The sequence below is a fragment of the Patiria miniata genome, unplaced genomic scaffold, assembly GCF_015706575.1.
Source record: "Patiria miniata isolate m_02_andy unplaced genomic scaffold, ASM1570657v1 HiC_scaffold_10, whole genome shotgun sequence".
NCBI lineage: Eukaryota > Metazoa > Echinodermata > Asteroidea > Valvatida > Asterinidae > Patiria > Patiria miniata.
Genome location: NW_024037048.1, coordinates 2,111,806 through 2,131,734, shown reverse-complemented (window position 1 = coordinate 2,131,734; position 19,929 = coordinate 2,111,806). Strand labels below are relative to the sequence as shown.

Below are 19,929 nucleotides of genomic sequence, written 5' to 3'. Positions count from 1 at the left end.
AAAAACAGTCAAGGGGGACAGTCTAGTCCGTGACGAGGCCAGTTTCGCTCGTCACGCGGTTTGGTTCGCCGAATTTTACAAAACTTCACAGACATGTAGATTATGGTGTACCATATCGAAACAAACTTTGTTCCCCGATCCACAGTTTGTTTGGGAATGAGAAAATCTGGGATAAAAAAAACGCCGAAAATTCTACATGAGAAAAATTAATAAGAAACAGCGCCCCCTATTGACAAAGTCAGAAACCTTTTCTCACGCAATGGCCGTCCGACACCCACTGCGCAATAGTCGTAGCCTTGTTGCCATTTTGTGATTGGTCAATTAACGACGTTGAAGTACATGTACGCAAGTACGTATGGTACCATGTACACGTACGGGCGCCGCATGTACATGTTCATCGTACAAGGCCAGATTCTGCAGGTTTTTTGTGACACATTTCGTTCACATAATGAAACAGAAAGGGGAAAAAGAAAAATCATTTCACAAAACCCTACTGTGTATATATCTCGATATTTAAATGAACATTGCAAGCTATCTGCAATGATTCGTTGGACATTAATTTTGTGCATAAACTTTGGGAATGGAAGAATTACTTCTCTCTTTAAAAAGAAACTTATATTATTCATCTATATATTCATGCTTTCTTTAAAAAAAATATTTTATGAATGTAAATTTATTAATTTGATGTACATATTGTGCGTATTAAATTGACCCCTGCTTTTCTCTTCAATCATTGTTTTAATTTAAAAAAAAAAAACCTCCCTAATATCTATAAAGGACTGATAATGCGACCGGAAGAATTACTTAACACTCCAATTGAGTGCGGACGGATCCCAGGTGCGTAAGCAGCATTACTTTTTTGTGACCGCGCTTGCAGCTACTTGCACTGGAGATACGAAGACACCATCAAATGAACGTCGTCCATTGTCCAATCACAAAATGGCAACAAGGCTACGACTATTGCGCAGTCTATTGCCCGCAGTACTGCGGGCGGTCTGAAGCGAGTAAGTTCTTGCGCTCGAACGGCGGGTACATACGGAAGCTTGAATTGCCTTCCGCGATACCGCGTTACCGTGATAATTTATCACAGAAATCCGGAATTCAAAGATGAATCCTTCCTCGATACTGCATTATTGTGATAATTTATCGCAGAAATCCGGTGTGGCAGGTAATCCTGTCCCCCCTGGTAAATGTGTCCCCCCGGACAGATTTACCGGGTCGTGACCACTGATCTCTATATAAAGACTGGATAGCGGATATGCATACAACATTCACACAGTAGACTTTGCATATTGACCAATTCGCCCCCGGTCTCACGAAGATGGCCGCGTATAATACGAACGTTCTACGCGTAAATACGCGCGCGTTGTATCAACAGTTGACGCGCATTTTGGTCACGTGCACATATTATGATGTTCTAAAAGGAACACATTTCCGTAGTGATTATTATTTCAAAAACGCCGAAAAAGTGTTTTGCGGCATTATAAATGTAACCACTACGTTAGAAAAATTGTAGTAAACCTTGGTCAGTTGGTCAGTGGTGGTGGCCAAAATATAAGTCAAGTGAGCCGCGACGTTACAAAAGAAATCAAGCTGTCTATAAAGACGGCAACTTGTCCTTTGTAGATCACCAGCCGGTCTCACCAATATGGCGTCAAATTCGTACATTGTGCGGCTCTTTATAGACCGCTTGCAGACGCGTTCGATAATCGACGCGCGAAGGCGCGCGACGCCATGTTGTGGGACAGGCGTATATCAATTCACGCACATTTTGTCCCATAACATGGCGTCGCTCACCTTAGCGCGTCAATTATCGAACGCGTCTGCAAGCGGTCTATTAGCTATCCAGTCTTTATATAGAGATCAGTGGTCGTGACCCGGTAAATCTGTCCGGGGGGACACTTTTACCTAGGTAAACCTCTCCCCCTCTAGGTAAATCTGTCCCCCTGCACGACGTTAAATGTGTCCCCCCTGGTAAATGTGTCCCCGTGCAACGTCACAAGTCTAGCACCCAGACTGTATATTAGTAAAGTTATTAACTGTTTTTGCGCGGCGCCTTGCTAAATTCGGGAATGGTGCTTACGTCAAAGCACAACTCCTGTTTTGATGACGACTTCGGGAGCGAGCGATTTGCATGGTGGGCGTGCGCGCGAGTGTACCGCACCTACGGAGAGCGCTAGCGATAGGTTGAGTATTACTACGCGTGCCTTTTCTGCTTTCTTGCAGAAACATAGATCGGTTGATTAACATCTAAACGTTAATTTCATTATAATCATTGATGAAGGGTGAAAAAAATCTAAAAATGTATACCCTGTGCGCTGAATTCATTATAATAACATCAATATAACAATAATGCGTGCAAAACCAGGGGGGACAGAATTAACTGGAGGGGACAGAATTAACGGGACATGGGGGACACTTTAACCTAGGTAATTCTGTCCCCCCGAACACTTTTACCGGGGGACAGAATTACCGTCCATACCGGAATTCAAAGATACGTATTCCTCGATACAGCGTTACCGTGATAATTTATCACAGAAATCCTGAATTCAAAGATAATTCCTTCCTAAAGGCTCCATATTATACACAGACATGCACCGTACCTATCCGTCGTTGTTTGCAAGAAAAATATACCCGGTGCCGTGCCCAAACTCGGCCAATGAGTTCTTCTTCCTTTTAGATGGCACTTCTTTCATTATTATATTCTAGATTTTTGTTATTTCTCATCGGAATGCAAAAATATCACCGTTACAGTTTTGTCCAACATGAAATGATCACGTTATAAATTTAAGATCGAATTTTAACATTGTTAAGTATTTTAGCTAAATATCGATTTGATAGTTAAACCACAGATCAGAATAATATTTTGTGAATTTATCTCGGGATGATACGGAAGTGTATTTTGGACATGACCCCTCCCCCCCCCAAAGTTCCGGCTCTCTATTTCGCACAGGCGGATTAGTATTTCGCCCGGGCGGATTAGCATTTCGCCCGGGCGGATTAGCATTTCGCCCGGGCGGATTACTATTCCGCCCGGGCGGATTACTAATTCGCCCGGGCGAATTACTATTTCGCCCGGGCGGATTACTATTTCGCCCGGGCGAATTAGTAGTCTGCCCGGGCGAATTAGTAATCCGCCCGGGCGGAATAGTAATCCGCCCGGGCAAAATAGTCATCCGCCCGGGCGAAATAGTCATCCGCCCGGGCGAAATAGTCATCCGCCCGGGCGAAATAGTAATCCGCCCGGTGTCACGGTCTCACTTCTCCGGCGTGCTAGCTTCTCCGAAAGGGAAATTTGGCTTCAACACGCATGCACAAAATTGCGCAGTAGTGTACATTTTCGTCAACTGTATTAGCGTGCTGAGTGCTTCAGGGTTCTACTGGTGCACGTAATATCTTAGGATATTTGTATGCATGGTTACAGGGTACCAGTCCAATCCAGAATTTTCGTGACGTGCACAACTCCCAATAACCAAAAAGACTTGAAATGCACATTTATTTTAGGCCGTGGCTGCAAAAATAAAGACAAAATGGACCACGAACGAGCAAGGAACACGGACCAAGAAGTTCGTTCTTAATTATTCCTCCATGAACACACACACATACATGACGCTGGGAACACAAATCAGAATGCTACGGACCATGGAATGACTTGACCCCACAGGAAGTGTTACATATAATACATTTGTAGCGGGCATGAGAGTCAAATGCTATACGCCGACACAATTAATTTTTACCGGTTATACGCGTATATTTTGCTTGAACCAGTTAGTTTTATTCAATTCCGGCTAAAAAGGGATAAGATTTCAAACGTTGTATATCTAATACAAATATCCTCAATAAAGAATATTTATATTACAAAAGAAAAGAAAACCCAGGGTTCTAATAATTACGAAACAATCAATACAATTAATACAATGGATTTAAAAGGGGAGACTAAAGGGCCTATCTTGATCCGTTGTTGTACACTTGACGGGACTTGCTTGACTTGACGGAACTTGACGGGACTTGCAGAACTTGACGGGACTTGCTTGACTTGATGAAGGGAAACTGGAAGAATTGGAGACTTGACTTGATGACGCTCTCAATACTTTGAACAGTGAGAGCAAGACAACTGGACGAAAAAGGGGTCCAAAAGGATATGTCTATACCCCTTCTCTAGCTGTCAGTTGATGAATGCAAACTGTCCAGTTAAGCACTCGTGTCCTTTGTTCCTAGAGCAGGACATAGGATGAATACATGAAATGGCAGGTTCAGTTTGAGGGTTACGTAAGACAGTTTAAACAGTGAAGCTGGGTGCTTCCAACTACCTGTCTCTGTTAATTGCAGTTCAGTGGTCAAGTGAATATAAATATCAACTTCATAAAATACTAAGTAAATGGAATCTACAAATAAGCAAAAGTGAAAGTCCCTTTAAACAATAGGCTGTGTGTACCGTTGTCATAGTCACCAGTGCTGGTCAATGCCCTCTACCACTGGTGTGCGTACGTAGGTTGGTCTTACCCAGAAGTGAGTAAGGTACCCCAAGGACATTATACCAAGACCAATGCCTCAGGCATGACAAGGTTACACCTGTTGCATCATAACACTTAAAACAATTCAAGGAATACAAATGACTCATAATAAGAAAGTAAAACTTGACCAGGATGAAAAATACCAAGATCCTGAATAATCAAATTAATCTTAAAACAAAAAGGAATATATAAGATTGAAAACTTGGATATAGGAAAAATAAAGAAAAAGGCTAGCTACTGAAACAAACTTAACTAGGATAAAACTTACAAGGCTATACTAGATATATCAAGTAAAATGAATACACTTGTCAAATGATCAAAGAGAACTGTTACAAATTCACAGAATTTGTACTAAGGAAATTAATTATTCCTGTTTTCACTTTAGTCAAAAGTAACTGGGAATGATAATAAGATAGCTGATTGTCTTTTGGAATATGCCAAAAAGTTAACTGAATAATCATTGGATGTCTGTAATAATAAATCATGATTTTTGTACATGTAGTCCTACAAACTCTTCTTTCTTAATTAAAGTTCCACTTTATTTAGACTAGAGTCGCCACAAGTCTTTTGTACAAAAATGGCAAATTTCAGATCAATCAAAGAAAATCGAAGATAACTCAAACAATTTAGGGAATCGATCAATTTGGAATTTGTTCTACTTTCAGAGAACATGGTTACTTCTCAAATCAAGTTATGTGAAAATAAATGCATCAAACATCCAGAAGAAAATAGTGCTTGCTTCAAGAAATGACAGCAACGAAGCAATAAAAATGTCAACTGCAGTAAGAACTTCTCAAGTGGAAAGTGGCCAAAGTTGGAATGTCCAAGAACTTAATATTCATCTATCAAGCGTAACAACACTCAACTCAACATACAGTGATGGCATGAAAGGAACATAATAGTAATAATAACAACATGTGACGACTCGGTCTAAACTTTGAGTAAAGAATAAACACTTTAACCTAGGAGTAAATGTAAGATAAAAGTATTATCGAACTCACCTAGAGCAGGACAGAGGATGAATACATGAATATGGCAGGTTCAGTTGGAGGGTTACAGAAGACAGTTTAAACAGTGAAGCTGGGTGCTTCCAACTACCTGTCTCTGTTAATTGCAGTTCAGTGGTCAAGTGAAGGGAAAGTTCACTGGCCACCGAATTTATACAGTTCCTCCTCAAGGACTTTTGTGGTTGGTTGCAAGTTCTGCTACCAACCGCCCACACGCGCTGCCAAGCAACCCACACACTTCTAAGAAAGTGAATGAGCTAAGTCTGGGGGAGTTAGGAATTTGAAAAAATGGGGGGCACAAAATTCATCCTATTACACATTCTTGGGTATCCCTCACTGTGTTGTTAATGGGCTTGGTAGACTTCAGAATACAGCTCCAGAAAAAGTAAGCACAGCGGACACATGGGCATGAATCGTGCTTATGTCACGTGCACTGTAACGTGCTCAGTTATCCGCCGAATCCACCCGGAGAAGCTAGCACGCCGAAGAAGTGAGACCGTGACACCGGGCGAAATAGTGGGCCAGAAATTCTTCGGTCATGTCCTACTCTTCCGTACGAATGTCATGTGATGTCAGTTCTACCAATCAAATGACAAGGATCTGTGTGTCGGTTATATAACATCTAGCGCGTATTGTTCCAAAGAGAGCGCTCCAATAGGTGGGTTCAAACATTTCGTGAAGTGGTGGTTTGGAAGGGAGAAATACAGTTCCCACCAATTTTGTATTGAAATTGAATTTAATTTTAATTGTGTTCCGATTTTAATAATGAAAAATATTAAAACCAAGCAGAATCTGTGGGTAACGTTTTATAAAATAAATAATGAATGCTTAATAGACTCTATTTTCCCTCGGATTCGTCTCGGGAAAGAATGTCCATGCACCTCGGGAGGCTAGTTTTACTAAACCAAAGCAAAGATCATAGCGCCCTAGCGTGCGCGCACTTCGCCGAATAAAAAAAAACCGAACTACTATGAAACGGAAATTTCCAACGACGCACCGCCGTTGGAAAGGCCATCTTTCGTTGATCTTTTCAAAATGACAGCATGCAAGAAAGAATTATTTTACAGGAAGTTTAATCCCCGTACCTTACTATCTTCCAACGAAGTAGGCCTATAGTCGTGTTCCCTAGCGTGGCACACTTCGAAGCTTACCCGACTTTCCTCGTGTAGTGTTGCCAAACCTCTTTGTTGACAAACCTCAAAGTCATGCAATGAAATACTAGTACTTTGACCTTATCAATGCTTGCTATTTTACCTCTGTGAACAATTTCAGTTTCATAAAATTTAATCCGAAATTCAAAAACGGTGGTGTCCGGAAATTGGGCACAAATCGGCGGAGTGTTCCCTAACGTGGCGCACTTGAATAAATCTTGGAAAATTCCAAATTAACACTTACGAATTCCTGTAAACTTAATAAATTCTGATAAATAATTAATATCTTTACTTACATACCCAGCCAAAAGTTTGTCAGAAAATTATTTTCTTATTTTTCAGGGCATTTTCAAAGGGTTCACTTTGCATTTGAAAATAAAATCGAAAAATCACGCCAAAATAGCTTTTCCTTCTAATTTTGTTACGGGTAAATAAACTCGCGATTTATGAACAGGACCGTTTAGAACTTGATGAAATTTCACTTTCTGTGAAATTTCAGTTTAAAATTTTGCTCTAGGTGGGCGCTACAGGCGAAAAATCAAAGTGCGCCACGTTAGAGGCCGCGCCACGTTAGGGGTACATCAACAATATATCTTTCTCAACAATAATTACGTCAGTTACTTTTTGGACTGTAGCCAGCTTTCAATGCCTTTCTGGCGTTCCATATGTAACCAGGTCGGATTGCAGTACTTACTTTTCCCCGACTGGTTCCTTACTCCAGCATTATTTCATAACTTTTGTAATTGCGTGTTTGTGTCGATTCACATGTGAGCAGCCATTGCAATCATGCTTTTTGCCTAGGGCCCTCTCGCGGCCAACTAAACTTTTTTTACAGCGCGCGCCGCCTAGAATTTTGCTCAACTATGCGATGGGCGTAGCGAGCATGCGAGTTTTGCATTCCACCGCGCTTTGTTTAAGAGGAATAGTTGACATTCCGGGCGTTTCGGTATATTTTTCTTGTAGGGCTAGGTCCAAAATATTGTTGATTCCGTTCCAACTCTGCTTTGGGTTGACATCTATCTGCCTGGTTCTGCTCCTGCTTTGCGACCAGCATTTACAGCGAGCATTGCACACTCCACTTTTTCTGCAAGTTTGGGTGCGGCTCCCCGATAGCAGCAATATAATTTTATATCCGGCGTTGCCGGCATTGCATTTTACAATATTTTTGCTGCTTCTACATCGATTTTAACATCGGACACGGATTAGGCATGAGCGTAGACCATCCCAAGTGGTGAGTAAATCCCTTGTCTGATATTTAACTCTTTTATGACTGAAGCTGTTTATGCCTGAATCTTGTTATGCAACAGTCATTTTGATGCAACATTCTGTTCACTGACTGATGTACTTATAAAAAAGTTTTCTTTGATTTACAAATAAGGAAACCAGTTTTTCCCAAATTTCTTTGAATTAAATATCGTTAATACTGTATTTGGATCTGGAAGTTATTCCCATAATTCATTAGTCATTTATTGTTTGTATGCATTTCAGATACCATCCTTGGAGTGACAGTTCACCACCCTATTGTCCCTTTTTGACTGTCGTTTTTATAGACCCAACAAAGTTCTGTTTTTATATACTCACCAAAGTTCCTAATATAATCCTTTTTGTATATACTGTACTTGATCATTTGTATATAAAATTATTGTCTCAAATTTGTATTATAAATAAAACATTTCATATTATTGAGACTACAGAAAACATTCGCTCTACCCAAATCATTTTTTTTTAGTGAAACCCCTCGGTTAAAAGGAGAGTGCCACATTTTTAACTAATAAATTCCGCTCTCCCCGGTTACACATACATGTATGTGTCATCACGTGCATACTATGCGCGCGCTATGATATGCAGATCAAGTCTACGTCTAGAGCTAGTATACAAATATTGAATGCTTCGAGTGGTGTAGTAAAACTAGCCTCCCGAGGTGATCCATGGACATTCTATTTTCCCGAGGCGAAGCCGAGGGAAAATAGAATGGTCCATGGATCACCGCGAGCATTCAATATTTGTTTTATAACACTTCACCCACAGATTCTGCTTGATTTTAATATTTTAAATTATTTAAATCTGAACACAGCTGAAATAAACTTCAATTTCAATACAAAATTGGTGGAAAATGTATTTCTCTCTTAAAAACTACCCCTTTACGAAATGTTTGAACCCAAGTCTGCGGCGCGCTCTCTTTGGAATAATACGCGCTACGCGCAACGCGCACACCAGCATGCATTTGCACACAAATATAACATGGTTTATTTCGGGTGGACAGTCGATATTCGCTCCCCGAGGTATTGGAAGTTGACAAACTAGTTCCCGAATTTTGTTTTATTATTATGCACCTAAAACAAAATTTGGGGAAACTTGTACAGCTCACCAAAAGATTCAACTTCAATGGACCGTTCCGGCTTTGGCTATAAGCCCCGCCCACCTTAGCAACGGCATGGCAACGCCATTAGCTCGGTCAAGTTCAGGTCAAAGTTAAGTAAACATACACACGATACGCATGTACGTCCGTACACACATCAACAATGACGACGACGAGAGTGGATATTTTGCCAAAGGCGGTAGATTTAAATTCTTTTGGAAAGGAACAAATTAGTAAACGGAGTAGAGTGAGGGGCTACAATTTCTTTAAGAATGGATATGTCCATAAAATTGCGCTGGAGCTATTGAAGGAGGGTGAGGTGGCAGTTCAAGGGAAATGCTTCAGAAGCATGCGGAAAAGCGATACACCGCATTCCTTGAACGTGTGCTTTGGACGAGATCAGGGTCTCATAGCAGAAAGTAGATGCAGCTGTGTAGCTGGGTACGTAATAAAATATGTTAAGTGGATCATGTTCATCAGTGTTCTTTTTTTTTTACTTATGTGTAACGTTGGTCTATTTCTTTTGTTTCAGTGTAAGCTCTTATTTATGCCAATAGGCCTAATTGTTCAAGTCTTAAAAATGATCTTTTCATATATGGCATAGGCCTATTACAAGCCAAAAATAATCAGAAGGGTCTTCTATCATTCTATGTCTCATAAATATTTTTGTGTGAGTAGCAATGTAACACAAAGATAGGCAGGATTTTTGTTGCCACTTTCAGATTGTTTAAGGTTCATGGGAATTTTTACTACAAGTTGATATCACACTTTAGAGTTAAAAGAGTTTCAAAATATTGTACACACTGCACAGGCTTTTAGTTGTCTAAAAGCAATAGTGATTCTACTGCAAATGCTGTCTATTGGTAGTATTCATCTCGAGGCCAGCAAAATATTGAGGCCTAAAATGTCTGAGACTGAGACCAGCAAAATCTGAGAAAGACCAGTCTCGAGACCAACATGTACAACACTATTGTTTATGGACTTCGAACAGAGTGAAGGATTTAATTTAAAAAGTGCTTAGTAATTGTCATGGAGACACTCAGATCCACTGTACAAAACAGACACAGGAGCCAAATTTAACTGTTCTGATATATATTATTTATATTTCCTTTTCATATCTTAGTTTGGATTAATAATAATAATAAGTTTGTACAATCAATATAATCTATATTAATCAACATAAATACCAAGCTGTCCCTTCTCGTTTTGGATTGGGAATTAAATTTTTGCATGTAATATCATATTGCAAAAAAAAAAAAATAGAGTTGTCTCATACATTTATTGAGACGACATAAACTGCAAAAAAAAATTTCTTTAAATTTATGACAATAAATACAAATCTGTACCTTCTCGCTTTTGATAATTACTTTAATATAAATAAATATTGCTCCCAAAATAGAGGGTTTGTTCTCATACAGTTACATTGTAAACTGCCATTGTAAAGTGCCAAAAGAAACGAAATTCTGTAAATTTACAGCAAAGTTTTCAAAGGTGTTTCCCTATCTTGGCTACAAATTGTGGTTTGATTTCAGTTTTCCTCAGATGTAAAAGACAGTTTAACTGTTTTTACATTCTTAAAACAAACTTAATTCACACTGACTGCAATAATGTTAAAAAGCACTTCTCTTTAATTTATAGGGAAAAGTTCAGAATATTTAAAGATTGACATTTCAAATTTCTATTTTACTATGAAAGACAATAATTTGCATTTCTAATATACCGGTACATCTTTTTTCTATGAATTCTATTATTTGACAGGTTGTCAGGTACTTGTGCCCACATCATAGCACTGATTTACACCCTGAGGCACTACCAGGACCTGGGGCTGAAGGAAATTCCGGGGCAATTGTCATGTACAAGCCTGCCACAGCAATGGCACAAACCCTGTGGGTGTAAAATTCGACCCCAATCTGTGGCAGGCTTGGTCATGGCAAAGCCAAAGAAAACAAGAAAGAGGCAGCCTGTTGCAGCAAAAGTGACTAAGCAAAGGTAGTGTACTAATGAACGTTTGTGTGAACCTACTTAAAAGGCAATATTTGAAAAAAAGGTGTCTAAATCAAAGTTAAAAAATCAAGTATCCAACTCGTTTAATTAAACTAATGCTGGTTCCAACTTGTTTAATTAAAATAATGCTGGTTCAGTTTAAAAACAGTGTCAAGGACACTACAAACAGTTTATCCAACTAAGCAATTCCAACAGCCCAGACATTTTCTTTTGGCAATCTATTCGTCCAACAGCATTTTCAGATTGAAAATTCAATACAAATGTAAAATGTATCATAATTTAGCTGGTTTAATTTTTTCCCTTTTCTACAGCCCTGGATCCAAACTTCCTGGAGCATTGCACATAATATATCTTAAAACTGTTTTTGTTTTCTTCAGGTTAATTTTGCGATGACTTGAATTGATCGAACATTTTTATTATCTCTTTCCCCCCACTTTTTCCAGTGTGTTGCTGCCTACTTGTGGTGAAATCAAGCAACTGAAGGCCCTAGCAAACACACCACTAAACTACCTCCTTCACGAGGATGCTGAACTGTCTGATACGCCCCTAGGACAAGTTCAGAGGAGATCAAGTCTGAATTATCAGGTATTCTTTTGAAAAACAACGTAAGGGTCACATGACCTTGAAATTGCAGCTGACACACTTTCAGACCAGTATAATGCAACGTGCAAAAAAATGGAATCATAGCTTACTGTACTGTTGAGATATGGTGGCAACAAAATTGCCTCATTAAATATTCATGACGTCACAACAAGAGAATTATGACATTTATCGTCACTGTACCTTACAAATAAATATAACTTTAGAATGTATAACTACACATGCAGCATTTCAGGCCAAACAACTAGACAGATCTCAAGATATAGGTCTAGGCCTATATATTTCAAGTCACTATTACATAACATATGATATCATGATGACGTCATGATATCATGATTTTTCATCTATGACACTTCCCTGTCTCTACAACTACAAAGTTTGAGACCAATTAGTCTAACAGTTTTATAGTTATAGGACTGTAAAAAACGGACATTTAAATGGATGTCACACAACTTCAGATAATGGTTAATAGTGTAATTATAAAATTGATCGGATAGAAAAAAGTTGCCAAAGTGGATTGTACAAAAAACGTGTGTTAAACCTATGGGGAAAAAGTGGAAGAAGAAAAGAAGGGGGGGGGGGGGGGATTCTTAACGAAAACAATAGCTGTTCCCAATTGAAATTGGAAACAGCTAATTAGGCAACATACAACATTTGCAAACAAAATTGCTCTTTTTCAACTGAAGTTGGGTCAGAGAACCAGACTTCGCTGTAAATTATTAATATGAAATACTAGCCCCCAAATCAATCCTTTTCCGAATAGTAATATACAGCTAAAGCAAATGTTGCATATTCCCTTTAACAAGTGATTAAGCAGTTATATTTAATGGAGATAGTTGAATAAATTGATGCCAACCTTGGACACATGTAAATTACTCTTCCTTCACTAAAACATCCTGAAAGGTTGTCAAATAGCAGCACACCAACCATATCTCATTAATATTCCCAAATATACTTACTGGAATTGTCCTGGCAACTAACTTGAAACTCTTGATTCTTTGGATTGCTCTCTCAATATGTACCCGGTGACTGGCAATTTTTCTGGTAAGCATGACATCGGTTGGTTTCATTTGTGAAGACATGGAAGCTAATGGAGGCATGTTCAATTCCAGACCAATTTTTCTTACCTCCTCATCAATTCGAAAACCTTTATCGACCATGACTCCATCACCGACCTGGACTTTCCCATCTTTAATCAAATCTTGAAGGAGTTGGAAAACATGACCTTTCTGGAATAATTCATTATAAGATATAGACCCAGTGAAAAGACTAGTTGTAAACATGAAAGAGCCAGAGGGATCTGTGACAACCAAAGCTTTCAGGGTAGGGCTAGATTTGTACTCGGAGTAACACTGTGACTGAGTTTTGAGAGAAGTCGGCCTTTCACATTTAAGCTCTGTGCAATCCATGATGACAAGTGTTGTGGGAAATTCTTCTCTAAACCTCTTGGGCATGCGCTCAATCAGGACATCTCTGTGTGGCCACAATGACAGACAGCCCAGCCTTAAGTACATATACCTGATCCAAGTATTAAAAATAATGCTAGCAATCTGAATACTAACATGGAACCTGAAAGCAAGATCCTTCAAATGGAATCCATTCCGCAATCTACACAAAACTAAGAACAGCTGGTCTTTCAAAGGCAATTTCATGCATGCTGATTTTCTTTCTTTGTACTCTAGGGGATTCCTTTTGACATCAGGAATGAGGAACTCAAACAACACAGTGAAAGTTGTGTGTTGGAACCCTGTGTAGTATTTAAGAAGATCCTTAACATTAGATTTCAAAACAGTCTCAACACTGAAAGGTTCACAGTTGAAACACTTGCCTGATGGCTTACTTGATGATGGCCTGTTCACGGTTTTCTCCCCCTCATGCAGCTCCAACACCTTGGCAGCAAGATCCTTCTTCAAAACTGCATTTTCTCTTTCCAAGTCACGAATTGTTGAAGCTGCTGACAGTAGTTCAAGACCAGATTGTACTGCAAATAAAGTTTTACTACACCACTCGAATCATTCAATATTTGTATACTATACTACATGGGGAATGGGAAATACTATTCAACAGTTAGGATCATGACCACTGATCTCTATATAAAGACTGGATAGCTAATACAGAGCCGCACAATGTACGAATTTGACGCCATATTGGTGAGACCGGCTGGTGATCTACAAAGGACATGTTGCCGTTTTTATAGACAGCATGATTTCTTTTGTAACGTCGCGGTTCACTTGACTTATATTTTGACCACCATCACTGATCAAGGTTAACTACAATTTTTCTAACGTCGTGGTTACTAAAATGCCGCAAATATAACTTTTTCGGCGTTTTGAAATAATAATCACTACGGAAATGTGTCCCTTTTAGAACATCATAATATGTGTACGTGACCAAAATGCGCGTCAACTGTTGATACAACGCGCGCGTATTTACGCGTAGAACGTTCGTATTATACGCGGCCATCTTCGTGAGACCGGGGGCGAATTGGTCAATGTGCGAAGTCTACTGTGTGAATGTTGTATGCATATCCGCTATCCAGTCTTTATATAGAGATCAGTGATCATGACGCTGTATTTGTGTGCAAATGCATGCTGGTGAGCGCGTTCAGCGTTGCGCGTAGCGCGTATTGTTCCAAAGAGCCAGCGCACGTATGTTTCAGCCCCATAGACCGTGCGTGCATTTAGTTCGTCTTCTCACGCATGCGCAATGGTTTCCTCCGCTTCGTCGGCTTGCAAAGAGCGGTAGCAGACGACGCACTGAACGATTGTCTGGTTTTCATGTCTTAAAATGTATCCTTCTCAAACGTACTTAAAAGATGATTCAAACCAAAAATTATCAGTAGACCAAGTGAACAAAGATATAAATTGTCTCTACAGTGTGGTAACGGCGCTAAAAACCTTTTAAAATATAAAAAAAACAATAATTATGGACAAAAAACGTACAAAATGAAAAGGAAAAAAATCTTTCGCTTTTGACTTTGGTTTACACATTTTGACAATTTTCCGGGTTTACCTTAGATCAGCCGTAGTACCATCGGCAAGGATGATAGATTATTATCATTTTACAGGTGATTTGATGTAAGAAGGAAACCTGTAGCTTATAAAAATCGTCATTTTTCGAGTAAACCCATTTTGAAAGCTTCGTGCACAAATACACTGGTCCCAGTGCCCTCTGTGATCGTACTTGCATTTCAGGGGCGGGAACCAGTCAGTTGTAAATCGTTTCAGTTAAATGTATATATTTATTTGCCAACGCGTCGAAAGATTACAAACGGAGCGCCGCGCGCGGCGCGTGGCTAGCCGTTTACGGGCCAGATTCCCGCTGGGTCTGTGTACAGCTACGTGCACACTAACGTTACATTCAACGTAAAAACGTATAACGTGAGACCTTACTTTTCTCATTGAAACGGTTTCCGACTTAAATGATATTTAAACATCGCACTTTCCATGGCATCTTTTACCATTTTTCAGTGAAGACAAGTTTACAATTACTCGGCAAAACTGAAAAATTATCCCCTAAACTGTCGCCTGTTTTGAATTCGTGACCCAATATTTTCGTACTACACGACACGGAAAAACAAAAAAAATGCATCAAATACTCTCTGTTTTTTTGCGCTAAGGTTTGCAAAAGTGACTTTGATTGCCTTAAATTCCTGTCCACGTGGAAAGAAAAATTTATCAAAGTTCTTCAAGCGTGATGTTGACCGATACTTCAGTTGGTCAAACTGCGACCGCAGGCATCCATGTTTGCTGATTATCAGTATTTCATATTTTGAGTGCGCATGCACGCAAACTAAATGAGCGGCTGAAACATACGTGAGCGCTACAGCGTTGGGTTCAAACATTTTCGTGAAGGGGTGGTTTGGAAGAGAGAAATACATTTTCCTCCAGTTTTGTATTGAAAAAAAACCGTTCAAATATTTCAAATGACAAGGATCTATATGTCAGTTATATAAAACAAATATTGAGTGGCTTTAAATTGTGAAATGAGAGGAATATTATCGCTCGGTAAAATCTGGACTTTTCCAGTTCACTCGGCTTCGCCTCGTGAAATGAAAAAGTCCAGATTTTACCTTGCGATAATATTCCTCCCAATTCCACGCGCACGCTGAGCCACTCAATATTTGTATACTAGAGCTAGCTAGCGCTAGCTGCGCTGCAGTACTACGAGAACAGTCCAGCTAGGCACCGGCAGTGGATGGAGTTGAGACGAATGAAGTGTTGTAATTGTATACATGATATAACAGTGCGGCACCATGTTTTTCTCACACGATATTCTTCAAAGGCGTGGCGGCAAATTTGGGATAGTTTGGTAAGTATCTTTCATAGCCATAATATTAGTACTAGTAGTAAAGACACTCTCGCTTAAGACATACGTAAGAAGACGTGGTGGCAAAGTTGGGATAGGCTTAGCCTAGCCCCACTAGCATGACTAGTGTGGCCGCGGTATGCTGCCCTGTAGCCCCACTAGTGTGGCCGCGGTATGCTGCGCTGAACCTCTCCTACATTTTCTATGTGTCCTTCTCTATTGATCCAGGGGTTCAGGAATTCCATATGTGATGCTGACCGACATTAATCAGGAAAATAAACTCTAAAGCAAAGTTAAACTTGTACGTGTTTGTAGTCTCTTTTCATCAGTTTTATTCCCGAGTCATACGTCATGTACGTGGGCACGAAAGCACACTAGCGCCCTCATTTGTTTAGTTTTGGTTGGAACAGTGACGTCACTCCAGCCAACAGACGTCACGAAAACGCTCAACCAATGACCAAAGCCGAAACATGTTTCTGGTAACTGGCGCGAAAACACGCTCGGTCATTGGATTAGCGACCGCGCCTTCAAGTAAGTGCGCGCGCGTATGAGTGTGGTTACTAAGCAAATCGCGCGTGAGCACTGTATATTCACGCTGCATAGTCTGGCTCCCAGACCAGACGTGATATGAGCGCCGAGAATAATTGTCAGGTCTAAGGAACCAGACTACATGCTGCACGGATGTACGTCATGATGAAAAGAGTCTACAAACACGTACAAGTTTAACGTTGCTTTAGAGTTTATTTTCCTGATTAAGGTCGGTCAGCATCGCATATGGAATTCCTGAACCCAGCTGCCCAATAGATAAGGACACATAGAATACTACGACGTAAAAATTGGCTTCTCCACCAAGGTAAAAATATTGAAAATATTTGTCATAAATTTGTTCGCCCGGTTTGAGCACTTCATACCCTGGACTCCCTCCGTAACGTAGGGAGGAAAGGGAGTCCACCTGGGCTAGGATAGGCTAGACCCGTGAACGTGGCTTGTTAACTACAACGTCACGTTCACGGGTCTAGGATAGGCCTACTGTGATTTGCAGACTTTGGCAAAACCAGAGCTAGGCCTACCGGTATCCCACGAGTCACCATATTAATCTGCGCAGGTAACGCTTGCAACGCACGCGCGTTGTCCAACGCAAATTGAATGTGAGTGCGTCGAAATAGATCCTCGTCTTTTTAGGTGGACTGAGAGATGGATACATTAAAAAAATATGGGCTAGGCCTAGCCCAGGTTGGACTCCAGGGTATGAATCTCTCCTGCCATAGCGAAAAAGATTACAGGGTAGACGTCCCGAGTTTCGGCTGCATAAGAGTTGATTATTATTTTGCGACATATGCAGTATTGATTTACCCGGTACTCCCGTCAACACACAGCACATGGGCATAGGCCTAGCGCATGTTGTGATACCAAAACTTAATCAATCCCGAACCTGCTTCAGTAATGTCACGTGACTTTGTAAGACGTTCATGTTGTCCGGAAATTCGGCACCCTGTGAGTAAGTTTGGAAGTGCGTGCAGTCACATGCTTCTGCCATGGGCAGCACCATGTTTCAATGCGTGGGGAAAAAGTTGCGTTACGCGCACGTTTAGTTCCGGATGTTTATATTTCTACGCCCGTAAAAGTTGTATTTTTGCCCTATATTAGTTATGTCCCTAGCCCAGGTTGGACGAAGTCTTCATTGCACTACGACTAACGTCCAGGATGAGAATTCTCTACATCAGACCACCCAAAATTTGGACCAGATTTTTGTTACATTTTACCTCGTTACAGAAGCTTATTTCACGCCTACATTTTCTATGTGTTTGTAATCTCTTTTCATCAGTTTTATTCCCAAGTCGTACGTCATGTACGTGCGCACGAAAGCGCGCATGCACACTAGCGCCCTCATTTGTTTAGTTTTGGTTGGAACAGTGACGTCACTCCAGCCAACCGATGTCACGAAAACGCTCAACCAATGACCAAAGCCGAAACGTGTTTCTGGTAACTGGCACGAAAACACGCTCGGTCATTGGATTGGCGACCGCGCCTTCAAGTAAGTGTGCGTGCGTATGAGGGTGGTTACTAAGCAAATCGCGCGTGCGCACTGCATATTCATGCTGCATAGTCTGGCCCCCGGACCAGACGTGATATGAGCGTCGAAAATTATCGTCCGGTCTAGGGAACCAGACTACACGCTGCACAGACGTACATCATGTACGACTAGAATAGACTCGGCGGTGAGAAACTGATGAAAAGAGTCTACAAACACGTACAAGTTTAACGGTGCTTTAGAGTTTATTTTCCAGATTAAGGTCGGTCAGCATCGCATATGGAATTTCTGAACCCAGCGGCCCAATAGATAAGGCTACATAAAATACTACGACGTAAAAATTGGCTTCTCCAACAAGGTAAAAATATTGAAAATACTGGCCATAAATTCTTTCGCCTGGTTTTGAGCGCTTTATACCCTGGACTCCCTCCGTTACGTAGGGAGGAAAGGGAGTCCACCTGGGCTAGTTATGTCCCCAACAAAATGCAAAATGGTTTATATCAAGCTAATATTAATTTTGTGAGTTGTTTATCATGTGCCGAAATTCGGGTCACTTTCTGATCCCTGCTCGTAAGTTCGGCATCCCACACAAGACTACACACCTGCACTTGGACAATCTTCCACTTTCAGCGGTGCAAATGATCACCAACATCAGAAATAACTTCCATTTTAACCACTTCGACATGAAAAACCGGCTGCAATCATCATTTTCATCTTAAACCCCATCTTCCAATGAATCTTAAAAAACTTTAAAAAAATAGTTCGCCTTTTGCGGAGAGATTTTTAATCCCAGTTTTCTTGCAAGAATGCGTCGTAAGTTTCCATTATTTTTGGTTGAAAACCAAAGGCCCAAGTTTGTCTTGTCACCCGATAGCAAAATGGGTGGTCATGTGACCGCGTTGGCGGGCCAGTTCACTATTTGAATAAAGGGTGCCGAAATTCTTCGCGTGCAGAAATTCCGGACATTTACCCTAACACATTTTTTGAATATTTTTACCTGACAGAGAAAGCTGAAATTTCGATTACAATATTCCTTGTGTCTAGGCTAGGCCTAGCCCAGGTAATGATGTGGAAACCTGAACCGAAACCAAAACCGACCCGACCCGAAACCGACTTCGGGTCGGGTCCGGTCGGTTTGTCCATCTTTTCAGTCGGGTCGGGTTGGTTTCAGTTTTGCATTTTTGTTTTCGGGTCGGGTCGAGTCGGTTTAGCCATCTTTTGAAAACCCCCCGAAATAAACCGAAATAAACCGAAACAGTTGACAAATTCGGGTGATGCAATATTATTGATAGTCACTGTGACCGCAGCCCATTGTGTGGTGTGGCCTTTGAGCGCACTATCAAGTTCCCACGGTATTAATTTCCCCAGTCGGATCGGGACTGAGAGTGAAATAGATATAGATTGTAACAGTTTTCATGATCCCGCTAGATGACCATGCATTTGTTAAAGCGAAGTTACTCTCAATCAACCCACTGAGTATGACAGAGAAAGAGAGAGAGGATGGTTTTGCAAAAGAATTCATGCCACGTGGGTAAGGACAGGCACAAAAAAAGTTATGTCTTTGTTTCCAAGCCAGGTATTTGTTTTTTTTCGTTTTTTTTTGGGTCAGGTCGGTTTGGGTCGGTTTTACCTTATTTTTTTTGTCGGGTAGGGTCGGGTCAGTTTGAGGGAGTTAAGATCGGTTTATGTCTCTAATGTTTTGGGTCGGTTTGGCCTGGTCAACCCGACCCGATGCACATCATTAAGTCCAGGTGGACTCCCTTTCATCCCTACGTTACGGAGGGAGTCCAGGTTATGAAGTTCTCAAAACAGGGCAAAAAAAATTATTACCAATATGTTCAATATATTTACCTTGTCAGAGAAGCCAATTTTTATGTCCTAGTATTCTATGTGTCCTTATCTATTGATCTGGGGGTTCAGGAATTCCATATGTGATGCTGACCGACGTTAATCA

The 19,929-nt window shown here is 40.6% G+C and overlaps 1 protein-coding gene and 1 long non-coding RNA gene across 2 annotated transcripts; one reads left to right on the top strand and one right to left on the bottom strand.

Annotated features, from left to right (window-relative positions):
- Positions 1 to 3,730: 3,730 nt before the first annotated feature.
- On the bottom strand, positions 3,731 to 5,762 carry LOC119735256. The gene is made up of 2 exons (XR_005272147.1): positions 5,516 to 5,762; positions 3,731 to 4,214 (listed from the first exon to the last, which is right to left on the bottom strand). It is a non-coding gene; the product is annotated as an uncharacterized LOC119735256 (long non-coding RNA).
- Positions 5,763 to 9,031: 3,269 nt separating this feature from the next.
- On the top strand, positions 9,032 to 11,700 carry LOC119735247. The gene is made up of 3 exons (XM_038208955.1): positions 9,032 to 9,472; positions 10,790 to 11,020; positions 11,479 to 11,700. Exons 1-3 carry the CDS (start codon positions 9,195 to 9,197, stop codon positions 11,630 to 11,632), a joined length of 663 nt encoding a protein of 220 aa, XP_038064883.1. The 5' UTR covers positions 9,032 to 9,194; the 3' UTR covers positions 11,633 to 11,700.
- The last annotated feature ends 8,229 nt before the right edge of the window (positions 11,701 to 19,929 follow it).

Coding starts and splice junctions, on each gene's coding strand:
- LOC119735247 (XM_038208955.1), top strand. CDS start 9,195: ATGACGACGACGAGAGTGGATATTTTGCCAAAGGCGGTAGATTTAAAT. Junction 9,473..10,789: donor AGATGCAGCTGTGTAGCTGG/GTACGTAATAAA, acceptor ATTATTTGACAG/GTTGTCAGGTACTTGTGCCC. Junction 11,021..11,478: donor GCAAAAGTGACTAAGCAAAG/GTAGTGTACTAA, acceptor CACTTTTTCCAG/TGTGTTGCTGCCTACTTGTG.